The sequence below is a fragment of the Anopheles moucheti genome, chromosome 2 (assembly GCF_943734755.1).
Source record: "Anopheles moucheti chromosome 2, idAnoMoucSN_F20_07, whole genome shotgun sequence".
Lineage (NCBI taxonomy): Eukaryota > Metazoa > Arthropoda > Insecta > Diptera > Culicidae > Anopheles > Anopheles moucheti.
Window position 1 is genome coordinate 75,037,100 of NC_069140.1, and position 16,059 is coordinate 75,053,158.

The 16,059-nt window shown below is 43.1% G+C and overlaps 2 protein-coding genes across 3 annotated transcripts; both read left to right on the plus strand.

Moving 5' to 3' along the window:
- Positions 1-623: 623 nt before the first annotated feature.
- Positions 624-9,606, plus strand: LOC128297018 (putative helicase MOV-10). Its single transcript, XM_053032568.1, has 5 exons — positions 624-750; positions 5,758-6,190; positions 6,278-6,886; positions 6,961-8,002; positions 8,083-9,606. Exons 1-5 carry the CDS (start codon positions 720-722, stop codon positions 8,449-8,451), a joined length of 2,484 nt encoding a protein of 827 aa, XP_052888528.1. The 5' UTR covers positions 624-719; the 3' UTR covers positions 8,452-9,606.
- A 226-nt stretch (positions 9,607-9,832) lies between these two features.
- LOC128309857 (E3 ubiquitin-protein ligase RMND5A) lies at positions 9,833-14,142 on the plus strand. Of its 2 annotated transcripts, none has more exons than XM_053046340.1 (4): positions 9,833-10,759; positions 10,794-11,617; positions 12,354-12,508; positions 12,908-14,142. In XM_053046340.1, the coding sequence occupies exons 1-4, from the start codon at positions 10,597-10,599 to the stop codon at positions 12,969-12,971; spliced, it is 1,206 nt and encodes a 401-aa protein (XP_052902300.1). In that variant the 5' UTR covers positions 9,833-10,596; the 3' UTR covers positions 12,972-14,142. The 2 variants fall into 2 exon arrangements, with proteins under 2 accessions (XP_052902300.1, XP_052902299.1); XM_053046339.1 differs by having other exon boundaries at positions 9,833-10,732; positions 12,890-14,142.
- Positions 14,143-16,059: the final 1,917 nt, after the last annotated feature.

Genomic DNA, 16,059 nt, shown 5'->3' on the forward strand with positions numbered 1-16,059 from the left:
AAACTGTACTGTTTATGGGAACAAACCGAGGAAAATATGGAAGTACCTATCGCTAAGGTACTTCAGAATAATAGCTATCCTGGCAAAACCTGCCAACAAAATCTCTAACCATTTGCCTTTGCATATTTAGGGAAAATTTAGAGTTTATCCAGCATAGAAGGAGTAATACTGCTTCCCACAACAGGAGAAGAACTAATACGAACAAAGATTTACATTTGCATTTGTTATACCATCTGTTATGTACAGTCTTTTCCCGAGTTACACGACACTCGAGTTACGCGAATCTCTATTTTTTTACAATTCGTGTAATATTGTATGTGGAATTGATTTTTTTTTATTTGTCAAAACCTGTAATACAATTAGAAAACAATTGTTTCTGTTATTTTTCCCATTTGCTAGCTGGGGAATGTAAAGCCTACACGCATGTTGCCGACGTGCATATACTTCTTTAGCGTATATTCGCTCTGGCCGCTCTTGGCGCGGCTTTTGTAACCGTGTTAGTGCAGTGCCGGCATTGCTTTCTCGACGGGTACGTCGTAGTTCTGGAGATACATGCGAAGAAATGTGACAACGGCCACAGATCAACTTTGTGTTGTTAGCTGAACGGTTTTGTGGTTGACCAGTTGCCACAGTGAAGTGTTCTATTGCTGTGAAGTGTGTGCACCGCTATCGATACAAAAAACTTCAAGTATCCGATAGTAATCAGAACCCGCATTATCATGGCTGGCGAAGGTGTAACCTTCAATAAAGGTAGTGAACAGGCACGATCAAGTTTTATGAATGCAGCGATTCAATCTGTTACCTAGCGCAATCTTAAAATACGTTATTTCAATTCAATCTAAACTTCCAACAATCACCGTTCGCTGGGAATATGTGCAAAAAAGTTCGCGAATTCTCGGAAGTTGGTGATGAGTCATGGCAGATTTCGCGTTTCGGTGGGGATGTACCGTCCGTAGATATTGTTTATGTTGCTGTTGACCGTTGCGAATGTGCATTTTTCTTGCACACAGCTATGCGTTACGAACACACAAAGGCGTGTTTTAGGATTTCTGTGAAAAAAAATCAGATACCGTTAAATCGGCAAAGTAAGATAGGCTCGACCCTTCTACCGATAAATAAAAAAAATCGGCCAGTAGTACGTCATAGTAGGCAATTAAGCCTCAGCCTACTTGTGCGCCACAATTTCGTTCACACATCACGTTAAAGCACGTTGCAATAGGATGCAGCAGCGGATATAAAGACTAGAACAGAAAAAAAATGTGCTAAAATGAAAAGTATAGATTATGTTCCAAGCAAACCATGAATGAGTTTACCGTAAAGTTGTTTTCATATTTTAGCTTCGTACGGATGTTGGGGATCGGCTTATCGCTTCTTCTATGCACGGGACAGTCCATAATTGAGCGGACGATAGTGAAACAAAGGGAATGCGCGAAACGGTGCTGGTTTCCAAACAAAAAGGTTCGAAAGCAGAGTGAAGAATGTTTATATCGCGCGTTTTGCGATATCTCTTTTGCTCGCACCTTCTCACGTTTCCATGAAAACCTTCCGGCTATCTATGAGTTGCTAACGCATTCCTTTATTTTTACACAACTAATCAGGAGAGAGATCTGTTAAAGGAATCTCGGGTTTCTATCAAATGCCACTAAATCGCAAGCAGAATTAATAGACGCTCACAACATAATAATAGCGTAGGGTCTAAATCGTACGAACTGAATGTTGAGCCTAGCTCAAATACTCTCTGTTTTCTACGAGTGGAGCTTTCTGGCGAAACAAAATATGCTCCATTAAAAGACGATTGATCTTCCTCCACTGCAGCACAAATGGTAAACAACGACTGTGGCAACAACAATATTGGACACTGTGCATGATTCCCAACACCATTTTTATTGTCGCATGATCCACCAACTTCGAGGGGAACAACTCTCGACAAGGGTTTCAACCACTTGTCACTTGTATCGCCTTGGTTCCAAACACTTGCCACTCGCCCAGCGCGTCACGTACAGAGAAATATGCTGAGCTAAACATGCTGCATGCTGAATCTCGCTCGTCTCATACCTATGGCACCAAACACAATGTTGCAGGAATCGTTCTGAAATCAGTGGCTCATCGTTTGTAAATATTAACCGCGTCGGCAGCTAGAACGGTTTACGGGCTGGCTGATAAGTGTGCGTCTAAACAAACAATCAACTGTTTCTTTCTGTGGGCAAGATTTATATTAACCGTCGTTCCCATTTTTCAGAAAGACTTTTCTTGAAAGTTGAAAGTATATAAATGACATGGTCTTTGTCTGCACACGATCAACCGCCGTCGCCTAACAATCGAATATTCCAGCCCTTCTGGCGGTCGCAGCAACGCCAATACTCCATCTGAATAAAATGATCGGTTAGCAGTCAGCACATTATATCACGTATATCTACATTAATGTTGTCCGTGCTAAGGTTTGGGGGGATGATCCGTGCTAAGGGGTTTTGGATGATTTTAAAAGTGTTGTCAGCTATCTGCACTTTATACCTGCCTAGGACGCTATTTGTTAATAAAGTCGCTGATCATGCCATCAATTTAGGGTTTATCTCATTTGTTTCCGTCACATAGGAACTTTCCACTAAATAGGAAAGAATTGAATTTATGATGTCTATACCAACATCGGTGTGGGATTGACTATTTCTTCTTCTTTTCGGTCCGCTCACAGTTGAGCACGTCGTGCTGATATGGCTAGGTCACCAATCCGTTTGTTTTAAACTCGGTCCATGGCTTCCCTCCTCTACCCCCTCCTCTGCACCCGATCTCCGACAGATCCTGATCCACTTGATCTAACGCCTCGTGATGGACAGGCGAACACCTTCCTTGTGGAGCATGAGTCCAGCATCCACATCACGTGCCCCAGCCATCGTATCCTTCCTGCCTTCGCCACCGTCAGCATTCAGAGTATTCGGGACAGAATCATATATGCAGCATTCAGGACTGCGATGGCTCGAAAGTTAGCACAGTCCACTAGTGTATGACATCCAGTTTCCACTCCGCTAGTTCTTACTGTTTCCAAATCCTTACAATCAGCCGACGCATGATAACGGCAAGCCTCTCCAGTCCCATCTTGAACAGTTCGCTGCTAGCTGGTTTGTTACATTTCAACTGTTTATCGGCGCTGATGACGCTACGTCCAAGGATGGCGGGAGGACTACGTCATCGTCATTCTGGCTATCATGATGTTGCTCTCCTCTGCTCTGCAGGTGTCCGTCCAAGTAGCATTTCCACCTATCGATCACTTCTCGCTCGTCCGACAAGATTGGAGATGAAACCGTTTCGTGCCGCATTCAACATCCCGTAGAAGTTGCGAGTTTCCCCTGACTGAGATAGCTGCTGCAACAGTTGCTCGTCCGATTTTTCGAAGCTGTGCTTCTTGTCCTATATGAGCCGTTTATAGTTTTCCACGTTTTGACGGTTTTCACGCTGGAGCATTCCGCCATACGCCAGTGGTCATTGAGTGGCATCACCTCGGTATTGGTGTCCTCCGGCAGCGTGACATCGTACGATCGTGAAATCTCTCGCCACATCAGCTTGCCTCAGCCGATCTGTGTGGATTCTTTTGGTGGGCGCAAGTTATTGGCTACGCACAGTTTCTGGGGTAACTTAACCATAACAAGGAAATGGTTTGAGTCGACGTTAGCTCTTCTATACGTCCGTACGTCGATAATATCCGAGAAGTATCTTCCATCGATGAGAACGTGGTCAATCTGGGAATATGTCTGCTGTGGTGATCTCCGGGAATAACTGAAACGAAATGCGTGCTGGAAGAAGGAGCTGCGAATGGTCATGTGCTTGGAGGAGGCCAAGTGTACAAGGCGATGACCATTGTCATTTGTCAGTTGGTGGGCGCTGAAACTTCATATTGTGGGTTTAAATGCCTCCCTCCGTTCTACCTGTGCGTTAAAGTCTCCGATGACAATCTTGATGTCATATTGTGGGCAACGGTCGTTCTCCCTCTTCAGCTGCGTATAACAGTTGTCCTTATCATAATCGGTGCTTCCAAGGTGCGGACGATGCGCGTTGATAATGCTCAAATTGAAAAACCTCCCACGGCTCTTCAACCTGCACATCCGGTCGTTGATCGGCCACTATCCGATCACTTGTTTTTGCATCTCACCTATAAGCAGGAAAACGAACCGAACTTCGTGCTTTCCACCACCACTTTGGTATATCATGCAATCACTGCGATAGGGGCACTCCGGAACTGTTTGACGGGTTTTCCAATCAGTGCTTCAAGCTGGAGTTCCCTACCGACTTCTCATTGTACTAAAGAAAGCCTCTCATGCCGATTATCTATTGAAGCTTCGGAACTTAGGAGAGAATCAAACAAAGTCCCCTTTACGCGAGCGAGTCTTAAAACTATGTAGACTAAATTATTCGATTATTATCTTTTTTATTTGGTTTTCATCATCATTACCAGAATGGTGTTGACGTACGATTAACAAACAATGACATAATTACATGCTTCTTTTTTGACAATTACTACACATAGGTAAATAAATATCGATATTTAAAAAATAATATAACTACTATGAACAAATTTCACAAATATTCAATACTATTCTGATCATGTATGGAATAGGGTCAGATAATTCACCCCCATAAGATGTTCTTTGAGTTCTACCTTCATTTTGTGACCCAAATCTCGAATTCCTTTAAAGTTTTGATCAATAAAACCCTCGAAATGGTCTCAAAAGCTCGTTTGAAGACGACGAGAAGACGGCAAATGTTATCTGTTTCCGTTTCATAAACATTTTCCGCTTAGCCAATACCAGATTTAGTGTTGTCTAGCAGGAGTGGCCTTCGCAATAGCGCGACTGCTCCAGAATTAGAAGGTGGTTTTGGGTTAGGTATTCTACCAGTTTTTCTTTAAGTACTCCAGTTAGTTTCTGGAAGAACTCCAGTATCTTTTCCAAAATATTTAATTTATTTATGGGATGGAAATTTTTGGCTACGACAGGTTCTGTTATCTTCGGTAGAGGGTTTATGATGGACTTTCGCCCATTCCAAATTTACATGTACTTATCGACATGTTTATACATGTGAGTCACAGCCCCTGACAGTGAGTCATATTTGTCTACAGTTTATGCAGTTGTGCCGCGTTGATTGCATCCGGATCAGCTTCTAATATCGACAATTGACAATTGACTATAACCATCGATCGACTATTCTACTGCTTACTGGAAGCTTTTATTTTAAAAACTTTTTCGTTGAAACCACTCTGCGCAACGTGTCAAATGTTCCACTATCAATATGTCGCCGTATCACAGTTCACTGCAATGAGCCTGCTATGTTCTGTCACAACCATCATTCATTGACATTCTTCCTTAGCTTTGGTAGACTTCACCTCATCATGCAACACCTGAAATATTGGATGCTGCAATGGTTTCGCCAACGTAACGACCAACATTGACATGGAAGGACAATATTTCGCGTGTAATTTGAAGTTCAGTGTCTGAACTAACTTCATCAAATCAATTCTCCATGAGCTTCTTCTGCCTGAATCTCAGACATACTTCGATCCAAACAACGTGTACTGCTCCTGTTGAAACCAGTTCCATACACGCTTGTTTTTGTCCAACTTGTCGTGCCACCTTCGAAAAGGATGAGAGATACAGATTTTTTTTTCAGAAACGCAATTTGTTTTATATTTTTTCTATGTAGAACATATGTATTTTGTTTTGTCAAGTTTTTTACGTAACACATCTACATCATTCTTTATGTTTACTTTAGCAGGAAGGAAAAAAGCAACCAAACAAAACACACTCTGGAAGCTTCGTAGGACGCGTTGTCTGCTCCAGTGGGTGGAAACTTCGTTAAATGTTGGACGCAATGGCAAGCCATTAAGTGTACCGAAGCAAGTCTTTCGAGTGACGGTGGAATTTAGCATAGATGATTCGATGCTCGCACTCAACATCCAAAACATGTGCTCCCAAGTGCTGATCCTGCGATCGATCTTTCTGTACTACGAAACGAACAAGCGTGTCACGCTGCACGAAGGCGTTATCCGCATGGTGTCCGGGTACGAGTTTACGATGGAAAAGCAGATCCGAGAAAAGGAGGATTGTTCGTACCATGTGGTGCTACTCTGTCACGTGCTCGGCACTAACTACAGGCTTCGTGAAACCGTCATGATCCACAAGCTGATGCCGAGAAAACCGCGCGGGTAAGCATCTTATCCGCCGGCGGATTGCTTCTGCTGTTTAATACTGACAGTGCTAATAACTTTTTTTCCATTGTTGTTTCCTTCCAGCCGTCCTCTTCAATTATCAAAGATGCCATTGTTCGAGGTGCCAGAGTACGTGCAAGATGTTTACTTGAACGGGTTTCTGACCAACCAACACTACAGTCGCAACGCAAGCCTGTGGTTGGAACGGTTCAGCAAGTACCGCGAGGAGCCGCTTAACTCATCAAATTACGTCGAATACTTGCGCATGCTGAATCAGGTCGACGAGTTCGATAGCCACCTTCAGATGCTGCGATACACGATCGAAAGTGCTACGCTGGATGAAATGACGTCCCCGAAGGAGTACCTGCTCTCTATCGAACAGTTCAAAGTGCCTCCCGTGTTGCTCGACATTGGCTCGCACGTGCACGTATTCTATGAATCCAATGTGCCGTGCGTAACACGTGGATACATCATCGATTGTAGTTCGCATTTCATCATCAAAACTGAAATTCCACTAAGAAAGCTGTCCTCGTTAAAGCTCACTTTTCCCCTAAACCGTACGCAGTATAAGATGGAATATATGGCGCTTAATTATCTATGCAATCTCGATCTGAACCGTATCATTTTTCCCGCCCCGGTAGCGACCAAACCAAAAAAAAACAAGGATGGTTTCAAGGAAGAACCGATTACAACGTAAGTATTTCTAAACGATTTGTTGGTGCTTTTTAGCTCAGTATTTGTTTTTTTTTTGGTGGCAATTATTGCAGATTCGAGTGGTATCAAGATTCTATCGCTAACAACGAACGTCAGAAACAGGCGATTAAAAACATTATCAACCGAACGGCCTATCCGGCGCCGTACATCCTTTTCGGTCCGCCTGGGACGGGTAAAACTTACACCATTGTGGAGGCGGTATTGCAGATCTACAAGCTACGTCCCAAATCACGCATCCTTGTGACGGCCACATCTAATTACGCTTGCAACGAGCTGACAAAACGGTTACTAAAGTACGTGAATCATTCGGATATTTTTCGTTACTTTTCGTTCACCGCGGAACGGGATATACACGGGATAGATTTAAACGTAATAGAGGTGTCGAACATGCACTGCGGTGAGTACGAAACGCCCGCAATGGAAGATTTCACACAAACCCGCATCCTCGTCTGCACGGTCATTAATTGTGGTCGTTTGCTGCAACTGAATGTTGCTAGAAACATGTACGACTACATCTTCATCGACGAGTGCGGCAGCTGCAAGGAACTGTCCGCACTCGTACCGATCGGATGCATTGGCACGGATAGTCGCAACAAAAGGCTGCACGCTAGCATCGTGCTGGCCGGCGATCCGAAGCAACTGGGACCGGTTACGCGGATGCCCTATTTGAAAAACACTCCCCACGATGTTTCGCTTCTGGAGCGCCTGATGGAGTTACCGCTTTACAGCAAAGACATGAATAATAACGAGTACAACCCGCACATGGTGACGAAACTGCTGGACAACTACCGTTCACACCGCGCACTGTTTAGATTTTCCAACGAACAGTTCTACGAAGGCGAACTGCGCGCTAAGGGAGCACCCGCCATAACGAGCTGGGCAGTGAACTGGCGACTTTTGCCGAATCTAAACTTTCCGATGGTATTCCATTCTGTGATTGGCTATATGCAACAGGACTCAATTACGCTCAGTTATTGGAATGTGCAGGAGGCGAACAAAGTGTACGAGTATGTGCAACTGTTGATGAAGGACGGAATCAACGGTCGTATCATGCAACAGGAAGACATCGGCGTCGTAACGCCCTATTCCAAACAGGTACAGCTGCAATTGAATTAATCTAAACCTAAACAAAATTTTCACCGCACAGTGGTTGCAAATTTGTTCTCCGTTTTCAGACGGAGTTCCTTAAGAATGGTCTTGCGTTACTCGGGTTCGATAACATCGAGGTTGGTTCGGCGGAACAGTATCAAGGACGCGAGAAACCTGTAATCATAATCTCAACGGTACGTTCGAATCGCACAACGATCGGATTTTTGGCCGATCCAAGGCGCCTAAATGTGGTGCTGACACGTGCCCAAGCACTAACCATCATTATCGGTAATCCCCTAAACTTAATGACGAACAGCACGTGGTATAGCTTCCTGCACCTGCTTAAAATCAACGGGGCTTTTAGGGATAAAAAGTTTAAGTTACCGAACAAACCGCCATCCAATTGTGATATCCGTAAAACGGAATCGAATCATGGGCAGACGTCATACGCATAACTGTTCTATTTATGACCACGATCGATATTACGCTAGTATTAGACAGACCCCTTTACCTTTCTGTAAGTGACAACCGTATTCCGCAGAATGTGAGACTTTTTTTCTACTGGACAAGTTTATAGTTGAAAGATAAGGCAAATAATAATAGTATGGAATTATGTAATTTGATAGGTTTAACTACCGTACCGTGTAAGGAACCGTAGGCGTAAGTGGGTTCATCGTCTCTGGTAGGTAAAAGAGAACAAAAGTATCTCCGATTCGATTGCGACTCGCATTCACTGTAACAACGGGTCGGAGTCGCGTAGGCTTTCTTGCGCATACCGGAATCGGAATCGGTGAACCTACAAATCCCAATTTTCACCTACTGATGTATCCGAACCGATTCGGATCGTCTACGGATACGGATCCGGATCGTGTACAAATGAATACCATTACTTTGCATTGCACCGAACGTCGAATAAACGATGCCAAAATTGATCATCATTTTTGAAAAACCATTTTGTGCACGACTTGTTACAGAATATAAGAATTACCGATAACGTACAAATTAAGGTAGAAATCACGGACAGAGTTACCAGACTAGTACGAATAATGGTGCCAGGTGATGGTGGATGGAAAACTCTCAGAGACCTTTGCTATCAGCAAGGATCTGTGCCAAGTAGATGGACAAGCTTGTTTATTCTTCAAATGTTCAAATGTGTATGTCAAAATACTTTTTAACAGAATGGAGGCATGGATCTTGATCAATGATCAATTCTTGTGCGTCCGCCAGAATGGCTGGGATTTTGTATTGGCAAAAACGACAGTGCTCGACTGTTGTAGGTTTAGAGGATTCCTGTTGCTGGCCAAACCCGAGAAGCAGTTGTAGTGCCGCATAAGTAAATAAGCAATGAAGAATTCAGAATTTCCTGTCTACACCAAGCAGATGTAGATGAGTGCCTTGGATACTTAGACAACCGTCAACATAGAAAGACAGTTTTTACCTGATAGAGATAAATCTTCTGCAAGATTACAGCCCCAGTTTTTGGAAAGCTGTCGTATCATTCAGACACATAACAGAGTTCTTTCTATGAAGAGAGTTTACAATGTTATGCTGTAATTTTGCAGAGTATAATGTTAAGAGTTTTGTAAACGGAAACAAATTAAATGAAACAACGAGAGAAAAAACGAACGTGTTTCTTAGCAGATGATTTGAAGACTTATTGTTCTAAAATGAATCGTCTCGTACTAATTTAACTTTCCCGATTAAATTAGCACATCAATGGAAAACCCCTGCATTTGTATTTCATATTAACGAGCTTTCAGTCATCAGGTCCACCGGTGGAACCACTGTGCCTTCACACAGCGAGTGTAGCAATAAAAATAATAATAGTAAGAAATCTTTGAATGGAAAGTGGATGATTGTGGGAAAATAAATCCTTGCTGCGGAAAATCGTCTCGTTTGGTGGTGATTTTTTAAAGCAAGAACCCAGAAGATCAAGTTTTCACCAAGAGTGAGTGAGTTGGAAGAAAAACCGGAACAGTGCATTCGTCGAAATTGCGCACAACGATGAAGATGGCAACAATAGCAGTGGCGTAAAATGTATCGCAATTACCAATAGGACAGTGTAATACGCAACTCGTGTAGAAAAAAGGGCCAACGGAAAGTGCCACAGTGAGAGATTGATGTGTAGGACTGCGTTATTTACGTGTCTGGTTCCGTTATTATACTGCCATCGTGAAAATTAGGTGGGGAAGGTACCTGTGTTGGGTAGTACACGGCCGGGGAAGGTTTGGATCCAAGAGAGCAGGTTGCGACTTCTTTGTTGTCTGTATTATGTGTATTGCAATAAGGTAACGAAACGTTGAGAAGAAAGCATAAATAACACATCGATGAGTGAACGAGCGGCTGGCGAAAGCACTGGTGCAAGTGTGTATTGTTTTGCTGCTGTTGCTTGAAAAAGAAGCATTGGTTTCACCAACGCTTTAACCACCGAATATTGCTGTAGTGTCCCGCACACGAGCTGACGGGAAAAACGGACCCATTTCCAGTGGGAAACGAAAAGCTTAAAATCCCCACATACAGCTGAGCGCTATCGAGTAGCATCACACCAACACACACAAAGCAAAGATCAAGTTTGGGTCCGGGAATCAGCCTGCCGAAAGATGGAATCCTGTGCCGCCGTCGAGAAGGAGGTGGAGAAAGTGATTAACAAATTTTCCGCTATTAATGACCACTCGCAGCGCATCATCGGCGATGTGATTTCACTCATCGAGAAGCTTCGGTCATCAATCGCAGAAGGTAAAAAGCGGTCTGTTTTTTCGCCCAGTACAAATGTATAATCCATCTCCTGTTTTTTTAGGCAACCCGGACAATAAGGTCACGGCCGGGCAGGTCGATGTGCTGAATGAGGCACTCACGAAGACAAAGGACAAACTGCACCGTCTCACGACGGAGCATCGCGATCTGCACGGCACCGTCAGCAAGGTGGGCAAAGCGATCGATCGTAACTTTGTGGCCGACTTTACGGCCACCTCGCGTACCGACGTGTTCCAGACGGAACGAAATGTGATGCTGTTGAACAAAATTATGGCCCAACACTTCTACCGCCAGGGCATGGATGATGTGGCGGACGCGCTGATTAAGGAATCGGGTCTGCCGGCGGAAGACATCGTGCCGGAACCGTACGCCGAGCTGCACCGTATCTGGGAAGCGATTCATACGGGCAATCTAGCACCGGCGCTCGATTGGGCTGGTCGCTATTCCGCGGAACTAGATGCGCGCAATAGCACGCTCGAGTTTAAGCTGCACCGTTTGGCGTTTATGCAAATTTTAAACGGTGGCGTACAGGCCCAAACAGAAGCGATTGCGTACGCCCGTACGAACTTTGCCAAGTTTGTGCGACGCTTCGAAAAGGACATCCAAATCCTGATGGGTACGCTCATCTATCTGCAGATTGGAATACACAACTCACCCTATAAGTACCTCACTGCGCCCGAGATGTGGATCGAGACGGCGGACGTGTTTCTGAAGGATGCCTGCCAACTGTTGGGCATCAACAAGGATTCACCACTGTCCGTGATCGTTAATGCGGGCTGTACCGCACTGCCCGCCTTGCTTAATCTCAAACAGGTGATGATGTCCCGCCAGGTGACTGGCATATGGAACGGTCGTGATGAGCTGCCTGTAAGTATGACACATGTCCGTTTAGCTTTCACTTTCTTTCCTGCATGTTAAAGTATCACTTACTAAAAGCTTAACTTAAGTTTAAGTTGCGAAGTACACTCAGACATAGTACCTGCCGAAGTCAGGACCGCCTATTCAGGTGCGTGTAAAATTAGTGAGGTTGTAGTGCCACTTTGAATCTTTTTCATAAAATTCCGATTTTGGGCTAAAATAATCTACAGTTTACACATTTAAGAGGTTAACCAAAGAAGTTATTGCCACAACGAGTAAATCTTAGTATTAATAATAATCTAAAATCTGAATGCTTCGAAGATAGATAGAAATTCTTTCAACGAGCAGTCTCGTATAACGATCAGTTTGAACTACTGGAGCACTCCTTCTTATTGCTTCACAGTACTGAAGTCGAAACATGCCTTTTCCCCCCGAAGCAAGCGCTTCCTATGCAGTTACGTTTGAAAAAATATATACTAAAGAAAACACCAATATTTAGTAATTAACAAGCCAGATTTAAAAAATATATATTTATGACAAAAAAAAAACAAACTTTTCGACCTTTGAAAATGATTGTTGAATCTGAATTTCTCATATTATTTAAGGTATATAACGAACTGATATCAATTTAAGAATTGGGCCTCAAATATATTTACATAATTTATGTAATATTTTATTTCGAATTTAGGCTGATATAAAAATATGCGCTCTACTAAATACTGAAATATGTTTCCATTTTCTGCAGATCGAAATTGACTTAGAGCCAGAGAACCGGTTTCACTCTATCTTTGCGTGTCCGATTCTGCGCCAGCAGAGTTCGGAAGACAACCCGCCAATGAAGCTGCTATGTGGACACGTGATATCTCGCGATGCCCTCAACAAACTTAGCAATGGACCGATGTAAGTATACAGGCACTTTCCATCAGCTGAAACCGATTTGCCAATTCCTTCCTTTCCCGATTGTTAATCCATTTTTTTGTTTTGCTCTTTTCCTTTGTGTGAAACAATTGTTTCCCATCTTATTAATTATGAAATGTTACTTGCTTTAAAAACCACTTGTTCACCTTTTACTTTTCTTGTTCCATTCTCTTTCTATCTCGATCGCGGACGCCGGTGCCACCAAATGACGACATCGATGTTCGCACACGTGTGACTTCTCTCTGTCACTCAACCACACGTGACACACAAACACGTTCCTCTTTATTTCCTTCACGTCCGATGTGTGCCCCATTTAATGCTTATTTCCCCCTGCTTTCGTACGAAAACACTAACCACCAACAGCATGAACAATACTTTCAGATTAAAGTGTCCCTACTGCCCCATGGAGCAGTGTCCTTCGGATGCCAAGCTGATATACTTCTGAGCACGCTTTGCACGGTGCGTGCGTGTGTTATCTTCTCACCCGCCAGAGAGCGTCAAATCCGATGACCTGCAAAGCACGATTGTGTAGTGTGCGGTAGTAATTCGGGCAGAGCAGCGTTGTTCGGTGTTAATTTACATCGCAAGGTGTCGTTGCGTCCACCGAAGGGGGTACTAAACGTATATCTAGTTAAGCCCAATATTGTAATGTGCGCAGGTCAAAGTGACATCTTTACATCTTCTAACAAAAAGAGAACGAGATCGTAGCGTAAAATGTAGCGACGTTTGTCACTCCAGTGAGCTTGATGATGGATCAACACACTCTGCGCCACACACTTCGCGTCCGGGCATTCGGAGGATCCGTTGGATGTGTGTTAAGATGCAATGATAAGCACACGTCGTATATACGCCGAATAGGTTTTATTTCAATTGGGAAACATAGAGAAACGGAAGGCAAACAAGTTGCCAATTGGGAAATAGAAATAGCAAAAAACAGAAAAGGGTGAAACTCCTTAAAAGCATTAATTGGCAAGAAGGTACTCTTCCAAAACTATATGTAAAGTCTATCGTTTCTTATTTGGTGGTGTGTTTAATAATTGTCATCGTGTTTCTGTTTGTGTTAATTCAAATGCGCTAATTATACCACCAAGGGGAATTTGATTGATGATTTGTCAAGTGTGTAAAATGTGTTTTATTGTTTTTTTTTTTTCGTTCGAATTATGCTAACTTTCTCTACAAGAGAAACACCTGCGTGAATGTGAATCCTTTTTTTCGAAATTTATACCTACAAAAAAGGGAAGAATGGTTCAGAGAAATAGGATCGAAGGTTGAATTGATTATGATTGTTTAAAAGTGAAGAAAAATAACAAAAAAATATATAAAAAAGGGTAGATAATGAAATAGGGCTAACGGTAATAGGGAACGAAAAACAACACACACACAACCCGCGAAACGCTAAAGCTTTTGAATGCTTCTCAATGTACACAGCGGAAGAACGGAACAAGGAGACACGATCCTCAAACGTAACACAAAACGATTGCTGCTACTTCATCCAATTGTGGTGCTCGCGTGGGTGAGAAGAAGCAACCAAGGCTGTAAATATATGTATAAACAAAATATATTTTTACTGACGACAAATAAAGAAAAACACACGAATATAGGAAAAAAAAGTACACAACACATAATAAGGTTTGTTGAATCTTATTCAGACTAATAGATTTGCATAGCTTTTAGCATTTGAAAACTAAAATGCTAGGTCAAGTAGTTGTGTTGAAAGAGTTCTGTTGCGTAGCCCTGTAATCGTTTGTATGCGCTAAGGAGAACCATAACGCCACTACTTGGATCACATTTTCTACGATTTACGTACATTTATGATTCCTGATTAGTCCTACGCCTTCTACGATTTTTCGCCCAAGGTAAAGTTTCCAATCGGTTTACTTCTTCGGTAACATTCAGCGAAATTTCTTAGAAACCTGTTTCGCTCATGTTTATGTTTTAGGCGATGAACAAAACAAGAACGGTTGATTTCTGTGGTGAGCTTTTACTTATTGAACTTTTTCTACAATTGACCATGTTTTATAACATTCTTTGATCCATTAGGTGCAGGGCCACAAGAGTTGACAAAATGCTGACAAATTTGTCAAGTGACAAAATCGGCTTGTCAACTGCGAACAACCATTATACCGTTGCCGCGCACACAATTGTTTTCAGATTTCCGACACCAGGAGTCATTTTTTACAAGAGGTGACACCCGTGGAATAAATTTGCCCATCACTATTGCATTGCATACTATCAAACCCGTGAGAGCGATCGCTAGTGTAAGGGAGATGGATGAAACGGAAAGCATCCTTCATCTCGCTCAAACTTCCCGTCGGCTGGTACGAAATTCCATACAAACCAGCTATTTTCAGATTGCCGATACCAGGAAAGCATCCACGGAAGAGGTAGCACCTGGTACAGCAATTTTGTTCGAAAACCGCCGAAAAGTATGCAATTTTTATACACTAACTTTCCCGTTGGTCGAGAAAAACTTCTTCGAAAACTACCAGTTTCCGAATGCATAGTACCAGGAGAGCATCCACGGAAGAGGTAGCACCTGGTAATTTTGCCCGCCTGAAGGTATGCAATGTTTGAACACTAACTTTCCATACAAACCAGCTGTTTTTAGATTGCCGATACCAGGAGAGCATGTTTTTCAAGAGGTAACACCTGGTACCAGCCGAGTACCAGAATGTTGCACAACACATGTTGCGCAACATATGTTGCACAGCATCTGACATGCAACATATGTCGTGCAACATGTGTTGCGCAACACATGTTGTGCAACATCTGGCATGCAACAACTTGGGGCTGCAACTACCAGGAAGCGCGTGATTTGTGCTTGCTCGGCTGGTACCAGGTGTTACCTCTTGAAAAACATGCTCTCCTGGTATCGGCAATCTAAAAACAGCTGGTTTGTATGGAAAGTTAGTGTTTAAACATTGCATACCTTTAGGCGGGCAAAATTACCAGGTGCTACCTCTTCCGTGGATGCTCTCCTGGTACTATACATTCGGAAAATGGTAGTTTTGAAGCAGTTTTTCGGTGGTTTTCGAGCAAAATTGCTGTGCAAGGTGCTACCTCTTCCGTGGATGCTCGCCAGGTACTATATGTTCGGACATTCGGCCGTCGACCGATACGCCGCCTCCCATACTCTCACCTTGTACTGCACTCCGTTCATGGTGGCCTCTAAGAACCGCTTCAACTTACCGACTAAGTGGCGGTTTTGCTGCATGATGTTCCATAGCTTCCAAGTCAACGAACAGATCTCATGAATTACGACACTTCATGAATTCATGAACTTACGACACTTCTCGGATGTTTCGGGATACATGAATCGTTTGAGAGTCATGGTTGAAATGCCACCTCACTGATAAGCACATATAAATGACGCTACTCGAAACATTCGTTAGACACAACACGTGGGTTTAAGGTTTTGAAAATGAAAGATTGCACTCATGTTTCAACTCTGGTTTATTACTTGCAGCTTGTTTCGTTTGTTTGTTTGTTTGCGCTTCACATTACCCAAATCAAGCTGGCTCTCAATTTAGAAA

What these genes read in the sequence shown, in the direction of transcription:
- LOC128297018 (XM_053032568.1), top strand. Translation starts at nt 720, where the DNA reads ATGGCTGGCGAAGGTGTAACCTTCAATAAAG. An exon ending in ATGCCGAGAAAACCGCGCGG is followed by an intron (nt 6,191 to 6,277) that starts GTAAGCATCTTA and finishes GTTTCCTTCCAG; the next exon opens with CCGTCCTCTTCAATTATCAA. An exon ending in AAGGAAGAACCGATTACAAC is followed by an intron (nt 6,887 to 6,960) that starts GTAAGTATTTCT and finishes CAATTATTGCAG; the next exon opens with ATTCGAGTGGTATCAAGATT.
- LOC128309857 (XM_053046340.1), top strand. Translation starts at nt 10,597, where the DNA reads ATGGAATCCTGTGCCGCCGTCGAGAAGGAGGTGGAGAAAGTGATTAAC. An exon ending in GCGGTCTGTTTTTTCGCCCA is followed by an intron (nt 10,760 to 10,793) that starts GTACAAATGTAT and finishes CTGTTTTTTTAG; the next exon opens with GCAACCCGGACAATAAGGTC. An exon ending in ACGGTCGTGATGAGCTGCCT is followed by an intron (nt 11,618 to 12,353) that starts GTAAGTATGACA and finishes CATTTTCTGCAG; the next exon opens with ATCGAAATTGACTTAGAGCC.